Genomic DNA, 21,887 nt, shown 5'->3' with positions numbered 1-21,887 from the left:
TGTAATTCCTTGGTTTCTCACAAAGTCATTACTTTCCATCTTCTCCATTCTAAATTTTCAAGAACTATTCAGTGAAATTTTGAACCTCCTTTTCCATTTGACTAATTCTACTTTTTAAAGCATTTTTCTCCTAATTGTCTTTTCCGACCTTTTTTATCATTTGAATTAGCCTATTTTTAAAGGTGTCATTTTCTGCAGCATTTTTGGGGTCTCCTTTAAGAAGCAGTTGACTTGCTTTTCATGATTTTCTTGCATGGCTCTCATTTCTCTTCCCAGTTATTCCTGCAACTCTCGTACTTGATTTTCAAAATCCTTTTTGAGCTCTTTTGTGGCCTGAGACCATTGCATGCTTATTTTGCAAGTTTGGGATCTTACAGTTACCCTTTTTATAACTATTTAACCATGCTCATCAGTCCGATTACTTTTAATTCAAACTACTGTGAACTACTTTTAGAAACATCAAAGACTGGATCATACTTGTAATGAAATTCCAGTCACTACTTTTCTTTAAAATTTAGGACAATAATTCTATTCAAAAAGGGTATGATCGTACATTCAGCATTATTTATTTTTTGCTGGTGGTACTAATTTTATTTTTCAAGAAAATTGTTTTTCCTTCCCTACTACTTTCTTTATTTCTCTGCATTTTTAAAAAATGTTTTACTAACAGTTCTTGCTCAGTGTGCAAAATTAGAGTTCCTGGAATTACTGATTTTATTTGTTGATGAATAGTTTTGCAGTCTAATAGCTGTTCTCATTATGTGTACTTTCTCATGGATGTAATGGTTGGCAGGTCTACCAAATATTATACTGGGTAACAATTGTGTATAAAGTTTTTCAATTTTGTTTATATTGTGTATGATCATGTGTTTGAATTTAGTCATTCCATACAAGAATTTAATTTACTTGTAGAAATTTAATTAATTATGTCAATTTTATCCACCACAACTGTACATTGGTTTTGCATTTCCATTAAATAAAGTTTGTCAGACTTCAGGTAGATTTATTTTTACAAGGGACTTAATCTTATTTAATAAGAGAAAAGTTTTGATTTCTTTTGATTTTTGGCTTCATTTGCTATTAGTAATTTTGAAATCATTTGCTTTGCTATACAGTGAAAATGAACAGGGTTTTTCTGTAGCATATCTGTATATACATATACAAGTGTGCATTTCTGTGTGCATAGGTATGTATATGCACATATGTATGCATGAATACATGTATGTAGGTCTTCCTTCTAGGATCGAAAATAAGATGGCATGCCTTCTTTCTACAAAACTGAAACTTTGCACTATACTATATATACATAAGTGGGAGAGCTACCATATTTTCCATAGTTTCCCCTTTTTCAGTCCATTCACTACTACCAGGAGTGTAATTTCTATCCTAACAGAAAAAGTAACTGCTTTGAAGACTTGGCAAACACAGTTGAAGATGTGAAGCGTAGCCTTCATCTTAAAAAACCGTATTTTTTTGTCGTTATTTTGGCTTTGAGCAAACCAGATCATTCATGTCAAGTGCTTTTACCAAGCCTGATAAGCATATCAGTGCTGATGTTCATTCTCCAGGAGAAACCATGAGAGCAAGGACAATGAAACTCTTTCTGACAATTGCGTAGAAATAAGGTTGTTAACTTTTCTGAAAAATAAAAGGGGAAACTCCTAATGTTTCTGTCAAGTATACGAAACTATATTTTTCTTCACTCCCCTATTCCATCACCTTCCATGTGAATTGCACTTAAAAAAAAAATTAGGTCCTAGGAAACTTTGGAGGTGATATAATTCTTCTCAAAAAGAGATAATGGGGAAATCAGGCTGAATGTATTGCTTTATGAGGAGTATACTCAGCAAGACCGAGGATAGCATTTGATCCATGCTGAATTTTGTAGGTATATTCATTTTATACCAGCTTATGTTAATTCATGAAATCCGTAACAGAAACTATTTGGACATATTTCTATCAGACTACAGTACGAAGGCAACAAGAACTTGCTGATTTCTTAATAGAACAATCCGTAACAGAAACTTCACTAGAGGTTAAATCATTTGCTCGAAATGATTTTGAAGTTAAGAAAAAACTACCGAAGGAAAGAGATGAAGCCAAAAGTAAAGTATGTATGCAAAAAAATCAGTAATTTGTCATTTATGAAAAATGTGTTCTGTGTGACATTTCTTTTTTTTTTTTACCAATATTATACATTTTTTGAACTCTGTGTTTTCATTTAAACTGATAGAACAAAACCTATAACCTCCACCATTTGTACACTGAAATTTTAGTAATTTTATTCACTTTTTATGGGGTTGAAAATTTTGTTTATGTATCCTGACACAAAGAAGGAGATATTTTTCATTTCTATCCTACTTTATATTCAGAAAGCCCTTTACATTCATTTTCTCATTTAGTCCACAAAACAGCTCTGTGAGGTAAAAGTTATTTGTTTGCTTCTATTCAAACTACTCCTTGAAAAACCGGAAAATGATATCTCTTCACAGTTTGTAAATATATAAATTATGCATGCTAAGTGAAATTGAGAATTAAAGTAATGAGATGGATATTCTCATAATTATCCTCTAAATCAAAGTGATGTCACCTTATTGATTCCCATCTCCATAACTTCATCATGCTTTTCTTCTTGCTTAGTTACACCTCCGCATGTATGCTACCTACCCACCTTCACCTCCAAGATGCTTTTGAATTCCAAACTTATTGCTCTTTTGCCACAAGTCCTTTTTGACTTTTCAGCCCTATTGAATTTCTAAATATTCTGAGCTCCACTTTTTCATTTTCAACATATAGATTAGTATTTAACTGTATATTGATTGTCTTATGATCTTCACATCTGTTCTCAAACTATCATTTCCTGCGTCTAAGTCTTGTTTACCCATCTAGATTGTAATTCCATAAGTACAGGGATTATTTATACTCCATTATTTTCGATAGAACTTCCTTTTCACAGCATGTAGGTAGTAGACGTAATTGTTATTATTGTATTAGGAGTAATACTAGTAGAAGTGGTGATAGTGGTAGTGGTAGTAGCAGTAGAAATAGCAGTAGTAGTAGTAGTAGTAGTAGTAGTAGTAATAGTAGTAGTAGTAGTAGTAGTAGTAGTAGTAGTAGTAGTAGTAGTAGTAGTAGAAAAAGAAGAAGATAAAGGAGAAGAAGAATAGTAAGAGGAAGAAAAGAAGAAGAAAATGAAGAGGAAGAAGAAAACTAAATGTCTATTTGTTGACTTTGCCATGAGTTGAAGTTTTGACTAAAAGTAGTATTTCTCCAAGGTGATATTTGGACTAAGTCACTTTGAGAATTTCTAGTCTGATTTTTTATAAATTTTCAATTTCCCAGAGTCCCCAAAGGGCCAGTAGAAATTCCACATTAAATTATTTTATTGTTATTGTTAAAAATAATTAGAATGAAAGCAACATTAAACATAGAAGAGTTTCAGTCAAAATCTCCTAACGTGCTCCCTTTCTTATTGTGAAATATCTTTTTCCATCGTCAGTTGCTGTCTCACATTTATGGGTAGTGAATGGTGTGGCATTCATCATTATGCCAGCCAAAAAGTACGGAAATGGATATTTCTGATATTCTCCAAAACACATTTTCAACCTAGTACACGTTACCGATGGTAAAGTCATCGAAATCTATGCCAAAGTGGTCCAAAATAGAGTTTTCGATGATGAGCTTTTTCTCTGCCTAGAGGTACCTTGAGGGAAAAATGGATAGAATATTGGGTGTGGGGTTAGAAAGACCTGACTGCAAATGTGACGTCAGATCCTTATATATCTGATCCTATGCAAGTCACTTAATCTTTCTTAGTTTCCTCAACTATAAAATGAGGATTATAATAGCTGCTATTTTCCAGGGTTGTTGTGAGAATCAAATGATTATAATTGTAAAAGTGTTTGCATGGTGGCTGGCAAATAGTAGGCACTTAATAAACTCTTGTTTCTCTGCTCTGAAAACATAATAGCAGTTTTCCATTATATGCAAATAATCATTGCCTCCCACATTTTGATAAGTACCTCCTAATGTTCCAAAAGAGTTCTCTTACCTGGTTAACTTCAGTATACTTGTCTTATCTAAGAAATAAACGTGAGGTCCAATCTCATTCTTAGGCAAACTTCGTTTCTTTCATATTTTTATGCTTGAGAGATTTTTCTAAGTTTCAGAAATCAGTACTGGAATGAAATAAGTTTTCTTTCCCAATTACCTCCCCTATCACTCATTCTCTTTCTTTGCCTCATCTTCTTTTTGACCCATATTGATTAAAATATTAACCTTCAAAAGCTTTTGGCATCAGGCTGCAGTCAGGAAACTAGGTGTGAACTGAGTCCTAGAATACGTAGCAAGGAAGCAATAAGTCAGAGTTTATCTTTGGCAATATGAATTAGCACAGTTAATTGGAATTCAGGGCAAACTGACACCATTGCTTTTCTAATTTCCCTCACAATTTCCACTACAAGATACTTAATTCAAATTACTATTTCTTCCTGGTTCAACACTTCATTCACTAGTGAATGAAGGGCAGCTAGGTGGTGCAGTCGATAGTGCACCAGTGCAGGAGTCAGGAGGACCTGAATTTTAAATCTCACCTCAGACACTTGAGACTCATCAGCTGTGTGGCCTTGGGCAAGGTACTTAACCCCAATTGCCACATCCTGGGTCATCTCCAGTCATACTGATGAATATCTGGTCACTGGATTCAGATGGCTTTGGAGAAGAAGTGAGGCTGGTGACCTGCACAGGTCTCCTTCACTCGAACAAACAGAGTCAAGTGCAACTCATGTCATTATTTCTCTGATGGCATGGTCTTCTTTGGCAACGAAGGATGGACAACAATTAGTGAATGCTAATTATGCAAATTACCCTATGATAGGTGCAGACCAGGTTACCAAAATTATGTGGAAGACATTCCCTCTCTCCTTGAAGACTGTGTATTCTCACTTGGAAGGCAACGCAAAATATAGGAAGTTCCTTTATAATACATGGCAGCATATTAACAACTGCTAACTGAATTGTATGCATGTAATTGTATACATGTATTTATAAAAAGTAGAGATCACTATAGCTGGAGATTAGAGCAGATGGTATTTAATTCAGTCCTGCTCTTCTCAACACAAAATACTACTCAATGCAAATTTACTGACTTAGTGCTTCTACTGGAACAATCGAGAAACAGATAAATTTAATTTATGTTTTACACACGCACACACACACACACACACGTAGAAAACCTACACCTGAAGGCGACTTTTTTGCAGATTTTGAGTCCTCCCTCAGGACCTTGCCATCCATATGACTTTGACAAGAGGTTTTCTGTCTTCAGACCTCAGATTCCTCATTTATACAATCATATACTACCTCATCACTAGGGCCCCTTTTTGCTCTAACAGTCTGACGATCCTAAGCGAGTTTACTGCAGTTGCTGCTCCTTACTTTCTAATCTAGTCAGCTCTTGTAAATCTACGATGAAAAAGTATTTATGGAATTCCTGCTATATCCTTATATAATATATCACCTATAGATACTGAAATAACATAAGACGAAAGTGAGTGATGGTACAAAATTTCAAAACTAACTAGAATGACATACTCTCTATGTGCTGCCGACCAAAATATCCAAGAATATGTTGAAGGCAAGGATCATTTTTGCAAGATACCAAGAAAAGCTTTTGAGAAAGGTTAGAACTTTGAGTTGCCTTTGAGATATGGGAAGGGATCAACAGGACAGATGTCAGTAAAGTCCAGGAAACTAGAAGAAACACAGGAGGGTGAGGAGGTTTGCTGTAAAGAAACTAGAAGTAAAAGTTGGAAAAAATAGAATGAGGTTAGATTTCAGAGGAAGCAAGGCAAAGAATTTTAGCCTCAATCTGGTAGCCCATACATAGCAGTCCCATTGTAGGTTCCTGGGTAAGGCATTAATATGATCTAAACAGTGTTTTATAATGATTTACTTAGCATCTTTTAGTAAAGATTGGTGTAGGAGTAAAACTAGAACAGAAAGACTCTGCAGTCGTTTTGTTTTTAGTTAAACTGTAGGCGAGTGACTTAATATCATTGTGCTTGTTTCCCAATCTGGAAAATGAGCAAGTTGCATTAAAATATCCACCCCCCTCAATTTTTAATCCTCTGTTTGAGGTACTACTCCAAGACTAAAGTGGCAGTTATGAGATAGAAGAGGAAAGACAAACACTGTGAAAGGATAATAACTGACAAATCAGATAAGAGCAACAGAATCCTATGTTTCAGTGAAGTCATGGACTTAGAAGAAAGGTTTTTGGCAGGGAGAACTTCTGGCTATTGGGAATGCACTTTAAGTAGTGTAGAGGTAATACAGATTTCCAACGCTAACATAAACGGCGGTGTGAACCTGGGTCAGCCTTGTAACCTCTGGGTACTCTAAGTCATTCACTAAGACTCTTAGAGGTGCAGATTCTCAATTACAGGTTGAGTGCAGAAATTTATTGCATTGAGAGATGGAGTTTTTCTCTGAGAATTCCGTATACCAATTAAATCACAGTACATACGAAATAAATAAGTGAACAATCCCAGGTAGATAGACGAATGAAATGGGAATAAGAGATGAAGAAATGGCAGCTGTTATGATCATTCATTGGAGAAGTGTGGAAGCAAAGACGAGAAACAGGAGTGAATCTAGAAAGGGTGGCAGAATTCAGAAGAATGAGGAGGGTTCTTTTTCCTCTGTAAGGTAGAGAAGATTACCTGGCTCATAATCTGAAACAATAGATGACCACTAAAAATAGAATGACGAAATATGAATTTACACAGGTTGCATCTTACTTAGTCAAATACAAAGAGATTTGGAGAGTGGTTTTACGGCCTTACCTGAGAATACATATATAGACATCTCAACACAGGAATGCTTACAACATGGCTCAGTTGTGCCAAGACTAAGGGGAAGTGGAGATGAAAGGACCATTTCCATTGGTTCTAGAGAAAGGAGAAAGGCCAGTGTTCCACCATGGTGTGGTATGTTGGCAAACTTGACCCACTTCCTATTCATACTATGCATTTCTACCATTTTTAAATTTATTATTAGCATAAGTAATACTTGTATCGAAATCAAATGAGAACTTTTATTGATGTAAATTACAAAAAAGAGAAAGAAAGAAAGAAAGAAAGAAAGAAAGAAAGAAAGAAAGAAAGAAAGAAAGAAAGAAAGAAAGAAAGAAAGAAAGAAAGGAAGGAAGGAAGGAAGGAAGGAAGGAAGGAAGGAAGGAAGAATTTGTTGTGAAATCCCAGGAAGGCTTTGTTGTTTAAAGTAAGATGAATCATTTTCAAATCTCCTCATATTTGTTTTGGTTTTACAAACTATGCTTTAACTAATATTTATAGTTGGATGTGGAAGTGATGAAAAATATCCTTTTTAGAAATGTCAGTTGAATTGTAACATTTTTCTCTGTAAAAATATTTTTACAGCTTTGTACTGAAAGGGACAATTTGAAGAAACGCTCTGAATTAAATCAGTCTCTGGTAAATTGTCTAGAACGAGAACTGAAGAGAAATGAAGAATTACAGAAAGAGCTCAGGGGGTAAGACTCCTTTTTGTAGGCTTTTTCATCCAAACATTAAGTAGGCAAGGACTTAATTATTTTGTTACATTCTAAGTACAAATTCATTTTATATATTAGCCATTGCATTAATAATTACCATATGTATAATTCGAAGTCAACAATGAGTTTTTCACTTTCATTTTATTCACTAAATTACTGCTGCAAAACAAGCCTTCTGCCCTGAGACTTTGAAGCTATAGTAAAATTCTGTATAGCACTTGTAGCTTAAAGCGTGTTTTCCAGAATTATACTATACAGCATTTCACAGTCTCTTGTTAAGTATTCTGTTTCTGCACATAAATGTTTCTGTAAGGTAAGTCTCTATGTTCTCCATCCTAATTTATTTCCTTCATTGTTTATTTAATTTTTGTTCATTTGCTACTCGTTCAAAAAGTATTATTCAACATCTGTTACATATAAAGTACTGTATTTGTCCCTGGAGGGACACAGACAGATGTTTAATGTGCAGTTCCTGCTTTGAAGGTGATTCTAGTAAAAGAGTTAACGTAAGGACTCAAATAACATGTTCAAATAAGAATGTAGTAAGTGATTAAGATTTGTCCAAAGAAAATGAAATCAGAGACTCAAGGAGAGATAGGCTTCTTCTGACGTTGTAGGATCAGCAATATTCCATTAAGGATATGACTTTTGAGCTAGACCCTACAAAATATCTTGCCCTGGAATTGAAGGCCCTTCAGAATGTGGCAGCAGCCTGCCTTTCCACACTTAAATTATGTTATTCCCGCTTCTACAACTTAAGGTCCTGTGAAACTGTACTATTCTCTGTCCTTCAAAACATGCCCTGTACTTTCCCATCTCTGCCCTGTGCCTGTGATATTCACCCATGCCCTCTGCACTCATCATTCCCCAAGTGCACCTCTTCTTTGCGGCCTATTCTGATCTGTGTTGTTGATGATGAATGATCTTTATCATCAGATTTGACATCAAAATATCTCTTGCACTCCCCCAAAGCTCTTACATTTTGTTCTATATCTCAGTTATCTACACATATATCTTACATTTCACTTGAATGAGAGCATGAATCAGGGTCTAAATTTTGTATTCTATCACAACCTTTAAGCATAAGCATTTAATGATTTCTAATTGAGTTCCGATTGATGAATTTTAATTGAACAGGGCAAAAGCCTATCACTGATGAGATGTAAGATCCTCTGACCACAGGCTAGAGGCTGCCATTTCCTTGGTGGAGGAGAGTTTCTAAATCATCATGCATTTTCCAGGACAGTAATTCACTTGTGTTATGGTTAGATTAGGTTTTGGTGGGCTTCTATTGAACTCCTTTTTGGAGTACTAGTTCCAAATGCATTCCCTGTTCTGACCAGTCAATTCAGAAAGTAACTTTTGGGATCCAATTGACTTTTCAAGTTAGGGACTACCTATATTTACATCACTAAAGGAACATTTTAAATGAAATTTTGTATTCTAATGTTAAATGACATTATTAGTGTTTTGTGGACTGAGACCGCTAAATACTTCACCAACTACTTTACAGAGGTCTACAATTAAAATGACCAAGGCACAACACATTACTGCAAAATATCTGTTTTTCAAAATAAATGTATTTCTGGAAGGTATCCCTCTTTCTGCAAATATGACAGCATAACCAGTGATCATTTAGGGAATATTCTACAATGAAGTTATGTTAGTCAGGAGCAGAAAATGAATATACATCTTTTGAAATAGAGATGGAATGATTAGTGAGGCCTCTGTTTCTCTGGTTTAGTTAACAAAAACCTGTCCGTTGAGTTGGGTGATGTCAAGAACTCTTTATGGACTTATTTTCCCTTCTATGACTGAAAATAATTTAAGGTAGTGGGTCAAAAATAAGACTTTTTTGTATAATATTTAAACTATAAAAATTTTCACTATTTTTTTTATGTTCATTCTCGCAGATATAAAAGCCTGTATATAACTACAAACAATAAATTAAGAGAATATGAAGCGATCTTTTCTTCACTTTCCTCATCTTCAACGCTATCATCGTCTTCATCATCATCACCTTCTTCATCATCATCTTCATCTTCTTGAGACAGTTTTATTTTCTCTGTGGAATCTTGCTAGCAACTCCCAGAGCAGATCGTTTGCCAGACATATTTAAGACTTTCATAACATCTTCCTCTTCATCATCTCATTCTGCATCTTCCTCCAGTGAAGAAATCTGTTCGTGATGCTGCAGCAAAAAATGCACAAAAATCAAACCAAAATAGAAAAGATTCAAAGCCGTCCACACGAAAATCAAAAGGTCAAGAATTCTTCAAACAGCAGGACAAGACTCCCAAGACTCCCACAGGACCTACTTCTCGAGAGGACAATAAAGCAAAAATGAAGACAAGTATTGAAAAGGATGGTTCCCTCCCAAAAGTGGAAGGCAATTTCATCCACTATGTAAAGAATTGCTTCCGGATGTCTGATCAGGAGGCTATTCAAGATCTCTGGCTGTGGAGGAAATCTCTTTAAGAAAGTAAGTGTGAACAGTTTGTTCAAATTTTCCGTCTTATTTCTGTAACAGTTGATATCTAGCTGTCCTATTTACCGAGTCTGAAAAATGTCGTCCGGATTACGTTGCCAAGAATGTGTTGTCCAAAATGCTTGTTTAGTTTTCAAAGATGAAACTGCACCCTTTGCTTCATTTAAGTATATATTGAATGTTATGTTAGGGCATTGTTGTAGTGGTGGTCAGACAAGTGGAAATGGTGGGGAGACAAAAGTATACATGTGAAATACAGTCAGTATTTTAATAAAGTAATATAAAAAGAGGGAGAGGATATGAAAAAGGAAATGTTGTTTCCCAGAGGGGTGTGAGGCAACTATAAGCCCAAACAGAGACACTTAAAATGGTCCATCAACTTCTCAGATTGCTTTAAAAGCTCTTCATGTTGATTTTTAACAAATTCGTGATGCACAAATAGATGTCTTCATTGGGAAATCAGTATTAGATGCAGAGATTCTATATTTTGGTACATATTGGTAAACTAAATGTTTTTTTTAATTGTTAACTAAGTAGAAAGGAATGCAGTGTGGTACATTGGCAAAATGGTGCTCTTGTTGTAGAGGCAGAGGATATGACTTCACATCTTGCCTTTGATGCTTATGACCTTCAACAAAGCACGTAACCTCCCGAGACCTCAGTTTTCTTTTCATCTCTGAAATGAGCATGCTTGATTAGGAGGCTTCTGAGATCCCTTTCAGTTCTCAATAAATATATAATCCTATTAAATTATTTTAAGCATACCATATTTTTTCTTTTTACTGTCCACTACAGATTAGTCCTTCTAGGATGAAGTAAATATTTTGAACATTAGAATATCATTCTCATTTCACTAAATGACAACACTTCAAGGTCTAAAATATTTCTGGAAATGTGTGACAGGACTATAGAAATATGTAACGCTTTGTAAATAATCTTCTCCCAATGGTGACAAGCAGAACTGAAGAATGCAGGGACATCCTATTGACCCACAGCAAGTCAAACCGGGTCCCTCAATTGCCCTACTGTCTAATCCCTTCAGTTTCTATACAGATGAAAGCTCATCTAAGGAATTTATTGGAGGGGAAGGAACAGAAAGCAAATATTGCAGGAGGTTTTAGATTGGAGTTTTGGACAGTCAGAAGACACTATTTTTCATGAAAAAGGTTTGGAGCAATCTTCCTTGCTATAAATACTGGTGACAATGGTTCGTAGGTATTACAGGCTGCCTATACAGTTCAGAGCCTCAGGAATATATTTTAGCCTCGGCTGAGTCACCTCCTTTCCCCCCAAGAGACTGAATCCCTGAGTCATTTGGTGCTACTTGAATCCTGGGAGAAAGACTGCACAAGCACTGCCTGGGATAATCACCCCGATTTGCTACCCTGAAAACCAACCGACTGATTTCCAATATCAATTTATGGAATGCAAGTTTGACGGTTTCTTTAAAATCAGGTTAGTAAGGAATCTCAGATTTACACGTATCTTTTTGGTTTTTTAGTTTTTAATTTTCCGAAGACAGTATGAAAACCTTTTTCTTGACTCAATTTTTTTTATGTCATTTACTGGGAAAGCACCTTAAGGGAAATAGCTCAGTTATGCAAAAACTTTAATAGCCTACATACTTTAATTCTTTTCAGTAGTTTCTTGCAAAAGTCACACAATACTGATAGCAGTAATTAAAAAAACCACCAAACATTTACGAAAAATTCTAACCATTTTTGTGCTTGGAAATGTTCAGAGTACTAAGGAGAGGCTAGCTGAAATGAGAACAACAACTCGTGAAATTTAGTATACTCTACTGGAAACCAAAAATCTTCACAAAGTAGTGTGGATGCTTTCTTGGCAAAGGTTAGTCATTTGGAATTTTTTGTCTTCCTTTATATTAAAGCTATAATCTAAAGTAATTAATCTTCGGTAAATTTCCTGGTTAGATATTTGAATGCGTCACACTGATTTTTGTGAGATATTAAAATGTTCTTCTAAATTTTGTCCTTTTACCTAATAATATTATGAAATGCTAGATCTTGAGTATTAAAACTTTTTTTAGATCTACAGCTATCGTTGGTGAACTTCTCAGATATAGTTATATCTAATTTTGCTCAATTTATTTAACCTTGAGAAGTGGCATTCATATAATTATTCTTTACATGGAATACTATTTCCCCACCAACCAGTACTTAAAGAGAGGCTTCATCTCCTCCTATTTAATTTCCCATGGCAATGGCATCTTAACACTTAAAATACAGTCTACCTGTGATGTTTCTGTTTTTTTTTTTTTCAGATCTTCTTAAACAACTACATAAACACAAAAAACCTTACCCACAGGAACACACCCTCGTTTTTCCCCCAATATCATAGAGAAATTTTTTACAAACCGATCTCATATACTATGAAGAATTATCTCCTAATTTAGTTTTTTTAGTTCATATTTGTATAAAGATTTTCTTCAACTAGGGTTAGAAGTTTAGGAGATATTGGATGTCTATGACATCTTTCTCTCCCTTTGGAAAATATGCCCATTTCTAAGGACCTCCCAGTACTAACAAGCTAAATGTTATACAGTAAACATTTAATCCAGCAAATGTTTAGATTTTTTGCTGACACAGCTAAAATGCCCCCAAAATGTAGATATTGAATGAATCGATCAATTCACAAAGATGAAAGGATTAAACTTTTGAGGTCAACAACTGCATCATTTAGATATGATAAGGAAACATGAATGTGACTTAATAGACCTGTCTTTCCTGTGAAGATTTGAATTAAAATATTCGTTTTGAAAAGCAGTAGTTTTGTAATTTTGAGTAAAATATGCCACGTGAAAGTCTCCTTCTTGACTATCAGTTGGCCACTTTGTATTACTTGTACATACACAGGAATTATATTTACTCTTTTGCTTTGAGAGTCACCTCATCTTCACTACTTTTTTGCTCTTTTCACTGAATCTTTTGGTGTAAGATCTATGCATGTGTTCTTACTTCTTCAGCTCCTTGCTCAACAAACTGTTTTCCCCTTCTTAAGAGATTTTGAGTTCTGTGTATTATCTAGAGTTCGCTATTCCTCCTGTACTTCATTGTTCTGACTTACATTTTAATGTTATTTCAGATGCGGAAGGAGTATGAAGAAAGACTAACTGGGGAACTTAATGATGGTATGTCCAAATTGCTCACAAATAAAATGTTATGATTTGATGTTATACCAGATTTTTAAATATGCTGGAACTCTCTCATAAAGTTGTTGCTTCAGTGTCATCTCACTCTGCTTCATCACTTTGAAGTAACCTTGGATTCTTCTATGCAGGTGATTTAACAGGTTCTTTCCAATAAGCTAGCAGATGTTTTTCCAATAGGGTAGAATAAGCACGAGCCACCTTGTGTCTGTTTCCAGAAGACAAGGCTGGCCAATTACAGAGTGACGTAGATCCTGAAGACTGGTCAATAGGTAATGCTGTTTTTGGCCACAGCATCCCATGAAACAGAAGAATGATCGGTTCTCAATTCTACGTAGCGCCTTCTGATCTTCAGATATGCAGTTACTCAGTGACTTTAGGAGAATGCAATCAAGATTGCTGTTCAAGGTTTGTTTGGCCTAGAGTGCCATTAAACTCATATTCATTTCTGAAATTCTATTATTCTATTTAATTCTGTGATTCCACTGTGATTTTACAGAGGAGGGTCATGAGAGGAGGAAAACATACTATGAATCTCACAACTCAAAAACCATCTACGAGTATCAGTTGAAGTGTTAGAATCTTAAGTTATACTGGTTGTCCAGTGGCCAATACTCCTGAAAGAATAAAGCAATATTCATATTGAAACCCTTGCTAACAATTTAACCAAAAAATAGAAATTGTACCTAAATGGAAGTGCGGTTCACATTTTCGTCAAAAAGTCAAATGAAACAGTTGTCCTGGTTGGTCAGATTGTGAGCCCAAAGGTAAAAGTCAAGCAATTCGTTATGCTAATTGAGTAGGAAATACAGGTCATTGTTACCATAAGTAAACAGATCACCATGAACATATTTATAATTGTATTTCTCATTGTAATTTTTGCAAAGGATGACAAAGCAGTATTACATTAACAATTTGATGAATTCTTCCAAAATCAACACAAATCTTAAGTGTAATCATAGTGACTGACATTATTAAAGCACTTTTAACTTTGCAAAGCATTATGCAGACATGATCTGACTTGAGTTTTGATACAACTCTGTACGGTAGATGGTTTCCAGGTAAACTTGAGTTCGTGTCCTCCCTATTCTATGATATATGCTACGCATGACACGATGGGCAAGTCATTTGACTTCAAAGTGTTCAGTAAACTCTAAGACGAAGTTGGACCATTGACCGTTTTCATGGTTCTCACATGCAGAATTTTTTAACATGAATCATTTGTTCCAAGCAAAATTTAAAAATTGCACACATACATAAATATGTTGTGTGTACACAGATATATAGATAGAGAGAGATACATATGTGTGTGTGTGTGTGTGTATGACGTGAATTGTTCTTTTCTTCTCACTTTTTCCACCAGCTACTGATGAACTTTTTTTTTATATCTTGAAGGACTTCTCCAATAGGATCGGTGGATAAATCCTCCAGAATTCCAAAGCCAAATCAAGATCCAGAATAATGCTCACTTGAAAGGAAGAAATAATGTTAATTTTTGTAATGAACTATGTTTAATAATGTGTAATGATTTTCCACTAAGAATATGAATGTGAAAAAATACTAATGTATTTTAAAATATGTTGTGTCGTTTTAATATGTACAATGTGTATATATTTGTATTCATATGTATGTACAACTGTTTATTAAAAGCTTTTATTTCTTTATATTTGTAATACTCTCCCCCAAGTTGTTAATTGTTACTAGTACTCTAGAAACCGCTAAATTGACTAAAATACTTTAGTCATCTATCTTTAAAGGTTGTAATGTGTTTTATATTTAAGAAAGTAACAAAGAAGATAAGCAGTTTTACTAATTATTGATATATAACTGCTAAACTAACTGCGAATTTTAATTGAAGATGAGGACGAGCTTACTTACAGATGTTTTTCTCTTCAATTTTGTCGTTGCTGGAGAAGACTGGGCTGACATCTATCATCGGCCTGCTGCTGATTGAGAACATCTCAGTGGATCAACAGAGGGTCCCTCAGAGCTGTTTTGATTGGCCTCTCTCTAATCAATAGTGATTTAGAACATTTTTCCATACGACTATGAATAGCTTTAATTTCCTTTTCTGAAAACTGCCTGTTCATACCCTTTGAACATTCGCCACTTAAGGAATGACTTCTGTTCATGTAAATTCGACTTCTTTTTCTGTACATTTTAGAAATGAGGACTTGATCACAAACACTAATTATAAAAATTCTTTCCGAGTTTTCTGCTGAAATCTTTCTGCTTTCTTCCCTATTCCCCCCAAAACAAAAGCCCACAAAAACAGAATAAGTGGGGAGGGGGCTGTAGTCAAGGTGATGAAGTGAGACTACGTACTCACCTAACTTCTACCCCAAATTTCTTCAAATATCACTAAAAAAGAGTATCCCAACAAATTTTAGAGCGACAGAATCTGCTAGCAGACAGGAATGTGGCAGATTTCCAGCCCAGGACTGGCCAGAAGGTAGACAAGAAGAATCTGTAACACAGAACGGGGAGAGCTCAGAGTGCACAGGCCACACTAGCAGGAACCTCAGGGGCAGATTGAAGCAGAAACAGCAGCGCAGATTCTCAAACATATCAGTCAAGGACAGGAGCGCAGCAGAACTGAGGGAGAGAGAAGCACGGAAACTCAGGTAACGTCAGCTCGTCCTGAGACTATAAGCCCACAGATAAAATGTAAGTCACCTGAACTTCTGGGAGCTAAGATAGCAGAGTGATCTGTAAGTGTTTGGACACTCCCCTTGTTGACTTTCAAAAACCCAGAGAATACCTCTCCAGGAAAAATCCTGGAATTAGTGGGATCAGTTGAAGGGATGAACAGTCTCCTAGTTCAAGAGACTAGGAAAATCATAAGGAGACACCCCGTTGCTGTGGCTTAAGGGGAACAATGCGGGACCCAGAGCTGTCCCAGATGGCCCCGCTCAGAGAACCAGGAGGAGATCCTGAACCCCAGAGGGAGTGAAACCCATAAGCACCAACACCAGGACGCCAGGTGTACCTTATTTCAGCCACGGGAATTGAGAAGACAGTAACGCAGAGTTCACCAACCACTGAGCCTGCCTGTACTCTAGTTCAGGAGAGGAGGCCCACTGCAGTCAGACCATCCCTCCCTCACACCACATGCAGTGAGCTCCAGGGAAACTCAGGCCTCTATTCAGGTCTGTGCTCTGTACGAAGTTGCTGTACACCACTTGACCTCCTGTTGGCCCTTCTGCAGACAACAAGAAAGGACTTATGTCCCCTCCACCATCTGTTGGGATGGTGCTGGGAGCAGTGAAGGACAAGGCAGCCGAACCTGTCTCTGCTCCTGTCTGAGTATCCCATACCACTAATGTGGCTTTTCAAGACTCACTAGATCCTTGGCTGAGTGTGGGCTCTGTTGCAGCCAAGGAGCATGGAGGTTTATGGGAGTAAGCACGGTCAATCCAGAGAATCTCTCAGATGGAACTGATGTTCTATGGGAAAACATATTGTTTCTCTGGGAGTCTCAGATTTGAGCCCACTCGTGATCATGGCCACAATGAGAAGAGTACCCCAAATGGTCTCTGAGCCTGGAGGGATTTCCTCAATAACTCTTTCTTGCAGTCTTTGAAACAGAATCTCTCACTGTGGAGTGAGTCATGTGGATGCTGATAGACTCTGTTGATTTGCTTGTCACATCAGACCCACTAACACACAAACTGTGTCCCTGGAAGAGAATGCTACCAGCAGAAGAGTTGGCTAGTATGTGTGCAGATCTCGTGTTATTCTGGCAGGGATATCCATTTCCTCTCAGAGGGATTCTTTCTTTCCTTGGGATAATGCCTAGTCTTGGACTTTACTTTCCTCTCCAATATACATCATGGATACTTCATCCTGGAAAAGCCTTTCATCAGCCCTGCTAGGACCTTGAAACTAACCTCTGGCCATTTCTCCTTCAGCCACTTTACTGCCCTGATGCCCACACCAAAGGCTATTCTTGACAGATTGGTGCTTTGCCCCTAGAAAGTCTGCCCTGAGGTGACAGGAGACAGGATGACAGAGTAAAAAAAAGCACATGCTCTAGCTCTTCCTCCATAGCCCATAAAGCACCTGTTAAAACTGACAAGAAATTCTAGAGCATCAAAATCCACAAAATGGCTGAGTGAAAGAGATTTCTAGCTCCCTGCCCTACTAAAACTCCTGGGGGAATTAAGCAACTGATCTTAATTGTAGGCTTGAGCACGAATGTGGGGCATGACAGAGTTGGAGGTGGCTATGGAGAGGGAATTCTACTACTCACAGATTCTGACAGAAAAGTTTTTGCTTACTCCCAGACCAGTGCACAGGCCAGGAGAGGACTAAACTCCCTTTCCTAGATTATACCACCTTGGAGGAAGTGAGAACTTACATGTGCCCAGCATATACCCTCCTCTTGTCAAAAAATTCAAAAGTCAAGTAACTGCTTGAGAAAATACCCAAAAGAGCAGAAAAAAAAGAAGACTATAGAGGGTTACTGTCTTGGTGAGGAAGTATTTTCTTCTATCCTGTAGGATGAGGAAAAACAATGAATACTGCCACAGAAAGTCAATACTCATGCATCTAGTACCTCCAAAATAAATATGCAATGGTCCCAGGCCATGGAGGAGCTTGAAAATCAACTCAACAACTTGCTAAGGGAGACCCAAGAATGTTGAAGAAAATAACACCTTTAAAAATAGGCTAACTAAGCTGGCAAAACAGGTCCAAAGAGACAATGAGGAGAAGAACGCTTTAAAAAGTAGAATTATCCAAATGGAAAAGAAGGTTCAGAAGATCACTGAAGAAAACAGTTCTTTAATGAGTAGATTGGAACAGTGGAAGCTTAATGACTTTATGAGAAACCAAGAAATTACAAAACAAAACCAAAAGAATGAAAAAAAATAGAAGGTGATGTGAAGTATCTCATAGGAAAAACAACTGATCTGGAAAATAGATTCAGGAGAGACAATTTAAAATTATGGGACTCTGAAAGCCATGATCAAAAAAGAGCCTAGTCATCATGTTTCATGAAATTATCAAAGAAAAATTACCTGATATTCTGGAACAGAGGTTAAAATAAATATTGAAAGAATCCACCAATTACCACCTGAAAGAGATCTGAAAAGAGAAAAGAGAAACTCCTAGGAATATTGTACCCAAATTCCAGAGTTCCCAGGTCAAGGGGAAAGTATTGCGAGTATTCGGAAAGAAGCAATTTGAGTATTGTGGAAATACAATCAAGATAACACAGGATCTGGCAGCTTCTACATGAAAGGATGGAAAGGCTTCGAATATGATATTCCAGAAGTCAAAGGAGCTGGAATTAAAATCAAGAATCACCTATCCAGTAAAACTGAGTATAATACTTCAGGGGGAAAAAATAGAGGACTTTCAAGCATTTTGATAAAAACACGAGAACTGAAGAGAAAATTTGACTTTCAAACACAAGAATCAAGAGAAGCATGAAAAGAGAAATCATAAAGGACTTTCTAAAGTTGAACTGTTTACAATGCTACATGGAAAGATAACATTTGTAAAACTTGGGATTTTTCTCAACATTTTGGTAGTTGGAGAGATTGTACACAGAAACACATACACACATATAAACACAGGGCACAGTTTGAATTGAATAAAAATGAATGATATCTAAAAAAATAAAATCAAGGGGTGACAGAGGAATATATTGGGAAGAGAAAGGGAGAAATGGAATGGGGCAAATTATCACTCATAAAAGAGGCAAGGAAAAGCTTTTTCAATGGAGGAGAAAAGAGAGAAATTGATAGGGAAAAAGTGGAACTTACTCTCTTCCCATTTGGCTTAAGGAGGGCATAACATGCTCACTCAATTTAGTATGAAAATCTATCTTACACTACAGGAAAGTGTGTGTGTTCATCCTTCATTGCACCACCTACTTGTTCAGTGGATAGAGCACTAGTACAGGATTCAGGAGGACCTGAGTTCACATCTCACCTTAGAACACTGACACTCACTAGCTTTGTGACCTTGGGCAAGTCACTTAACCCCAACTGCCTCATGCTGGGTTATCTCCAGGCATCCTGATGACTATCTGGCCAGTTGATTCAGATGGCTCTGGAGGAGAAGTAAGACTGGTGACCTGCACAGCCCGCCATTCCCTCACTCCAAACAAGGAAGTAGGGGGAAAGAGATAAGTGGGTGAAGGGGATCCTAGAATGGAGGGCAAATAAGTGATGGGAGTAACTAGAAGTAAATCCTTTAAGGAGGGACAAGGCCAAATGAGAGAATAGAGTAAATTGGGGGCAGGATAATATGGAGGGAAAGATAGTTATGATAGCATGACTATTATGGAAGTCTTTTGCTAAACTACACATATATAGCCTATATTGAATTGCTTGCCTTCTCAGTAGTGATGGGTGGGGAGGGAGGAAAGGAGAGATGTTGGATTTCAAAGTATTAGAAACAAATGTTGAGAATTGTTTTTGAATACAACTAGGAAATAAGAAATACAGGTATTGGGGTATAAAAACCTATCTTGTTCTATAAGAAAAGAGAGAAGATGGGGATAATAGAAGTGTGGGGTGTGATAGAAGGGAGGGCATATTGAGGGAAGGGGTAAACAGAATACAAGGCTTTATGGGGTGGGGGGAGAGGAGAGATGGGGAGAACACTCCTAACTCAAAATTTTCTGGAAATGAATGTCGACAACTAAAAATAAATATTAAAATAAAATAACAACCCCAATAAAAAAAATGTGCCCTGAACTTCCATGGTCCCCACTGGTGAATGATTGTCCTGATCTCTTTTTTCATGAAATCCAACGTCATGCTTCATTTCACTACAACCTTTCCACTACACAGCTACGTTTTCATCCCCCAGATCCTCTCCAGATGTGGAACTGTGACCAAAACTTCTCTGCCATTTTTCTCTAATATCATATGGCCATATACTCCATTGGTCCCCTAGACACTATTCCTGCAAGATGCATAACTCAGATGCCTCTCACTGGCTGCCACTTCTTTCTTTGTGTTGTCTTGCCCATAAGTATGCAACATTCTTGAAACCTGACTGCTTGAGGAGCTCAATTTCACACTGTTTCCAGATCCATGCTGATAGAAGCTGTGATCTTTGACAAAAGAGAGATCAATGTTCCAGTAGGGCCAGTGCCCATTGTTAGTGCAGTTTTTCCATCCAGGATAGATATGCTTTGACTTTGAATTCCCTGGATTTTTGTCTGTGGTGCTGAAACAATGACTTCAGAAAGCGTTTTGAAAACAAAAGTAGCAGCCCTGGTGCCAGTTTCCAGTAATTGCTCAGTTGGCCCAATGGACGGTGCTTGGTCACTGCGTGTTCTAATCTCAGGACAGGTGTCATGTGTCATGGGATTTTCTGAAAGAGAAAACAAGGTGGAATAGGCCCTGCTGGGCTCTGTCTCTGAGACGGCACCTTTGGAAGTCTGGTTCTCTGCCAGCCCTGAGATCAGAGTGGAATCTACTGTGGTCACTGTGTTAATGGCCTCAATTGCAGTAGAAGACAATGGACCTTCTCTGTCACTCTCAGGTGGGACTTTGGAGATGATTAATGAACTTTGAAATTCAGATGAGCTTGGGACACAGCAGCCAAGCTTGAACTTGATTCAATATGAACAAGTGTTACTGGGGTCCCCCCTACCTCTTGTCACATGGAGGAAGGGCTTATATCTCTGGCATTCACCATGGCCTCAGACTTTTTGGAGTCTCTTCTGGAATTGTAGGAGGAGCAATGGCTGAGCACACTTCACCTGCTGTGTTGAGTCCTACTTGGAGTGGTGCTCTCTGTGATCTCTCTGGTTAAGGTGGTCAGAGGAAGCTCTGAGCTCCCCTCTGTCTGCATACGGAACACTATGAGCATCAATCCTCACTAAAGCTGAGCCAGCAGTGGTGACCAATAAACCTCCAAGATTAATGTCTGAGAACAGTTGATGTTTAGTAGAACTGGTGGTCAGTTGGGCATTTGTGCTTTTGTTTGTCCTTTTTTTTTATTTTCAAAATTATTTATTTTTAGTTTTCAACATTCCTTTTCCACAAGATATTGCGTTCCCAATTTTCTCTCCATCTCTCCCCTCCCCCAAAACACCGTGCATTCTGATTACCCCTTCCTCCAATCTGCTCTCCCTTCTTTAACACCCCTTCCTTCTCTTCTCCCCATCTCTCTTTTCTTGTAGGACAAGATAGATGTGTATACCCCATTTCCTGTATTTCTTATTTCCCAGTTGCATGCAAAAGCAATTCTCAACATTCATTCCTTAAACTTTGAGTTACAACATATCTCCCTTCCTCCATGCCCACCCATCCCCACTGAGAAGTCAAGCAATTCAATATAGGCTATATATGTGTAGTTTTGCAAAAGACTTCCGTAATTTTCATGTTGTGAAAGACTGATTATATTTCCCTCCTTCTTATCCTGACCCTGATTTGTTCTATTCACTCTTTAGACCTTGTCCCTCCCCTAACGTTGTTGCTTCTTATTACTCCATTTTCTCATTTGCCCTCTCTCCTATCATTCCCCCACCCCTCTCATCCACTTCTCCCTTACTTCTCTGCAGAGGAAGATCGATTTTCCTACCAAATTTAATGTGCTTGTTATTTCTTCCTTAAGCCAAATGTGACGAGAGCAAACTTCACTCTTTCCCTCTCACTTCCCCCCTTTTCGCCTCCATTGAAAAAGCTTTC

The 21,887-nt window shown here is 37.2% G+C and overlaps 1 protein-coding gene across 14 annotated transcripts in view; it reads left to right on the top strand.

Moving 5' to 3' along the window:
* LOC140512549 (uncharacterized) overlaps window positions 1-15,454 on the top strand; it is a 327,182-nt gene extending 311,728 nt beyond the window's left edge. For 8 of the 14 annotated variants that reach the window (XM_072621713.1, XM_072621712.1, XM_072621707.1 and 5 more), the window contains 8 exons: window positions 1,964-2,110; window positions 7,440-7,552; window positions 9,487-10,055; window positions 10,857-11,516; window positions 11,803-11,912; window positions 13,167-13,212; window positions 13,449-13,638; window positions 14,626-15,454. In XM_072621713.1, the coding sequence (XP_072477814.1) occupies window positions 1,964-2,110; window positions 7,440-7,552; window positions 9,487-9,622 (396 nt within the window). In that variant the 3' untranslated portion in view covers window positions 9,623-10,055; window positions 10,857-11,516; window positions 11,803-11,912; ... (1 more) ...; window positions 13,449-13,638; window positions 14,626-15,454. The remainder of the gene's footprint in view (window positions 1-1,963; window positions 2,111-7,439; window positions 7,553-9,486; window positions 10,056-10,856; window positions 11,517-11,802; window positions 11,913-13,166; window positions 13,213-13,448; window positions 13,639-14,625) is intronic. The other 6 variants (XM_072621703.1, XM_072621702.1, XM_072621701.1 and 3 more) reach the window with 6 other exon arrangements.
* The last annotated feature ends 6,433 nt before the right edge of the window (window positions 15,455-21,887 follow it).

The sequence above is a fragment of the Notamacropus eugenii genome, chromosome 6, assembly GCF_028372415.1.
Source record: "Notamacropus eugenii isolate mMacEug1 chromosome 6, mMacEug1.pri_v2, whole genome shotgun sequence".
Taxonomy (NCBI): Eukaryota; Metazoa; Chordata; class Mammalia; order Diprotodontia; family Macropodidae; genus Notamacropus; species Notamacropus eugenii.
Note: the sequence above shows the minus strand (reverse complement) of the source record. Positions and strands in the feature narration are given on the sequence as shown.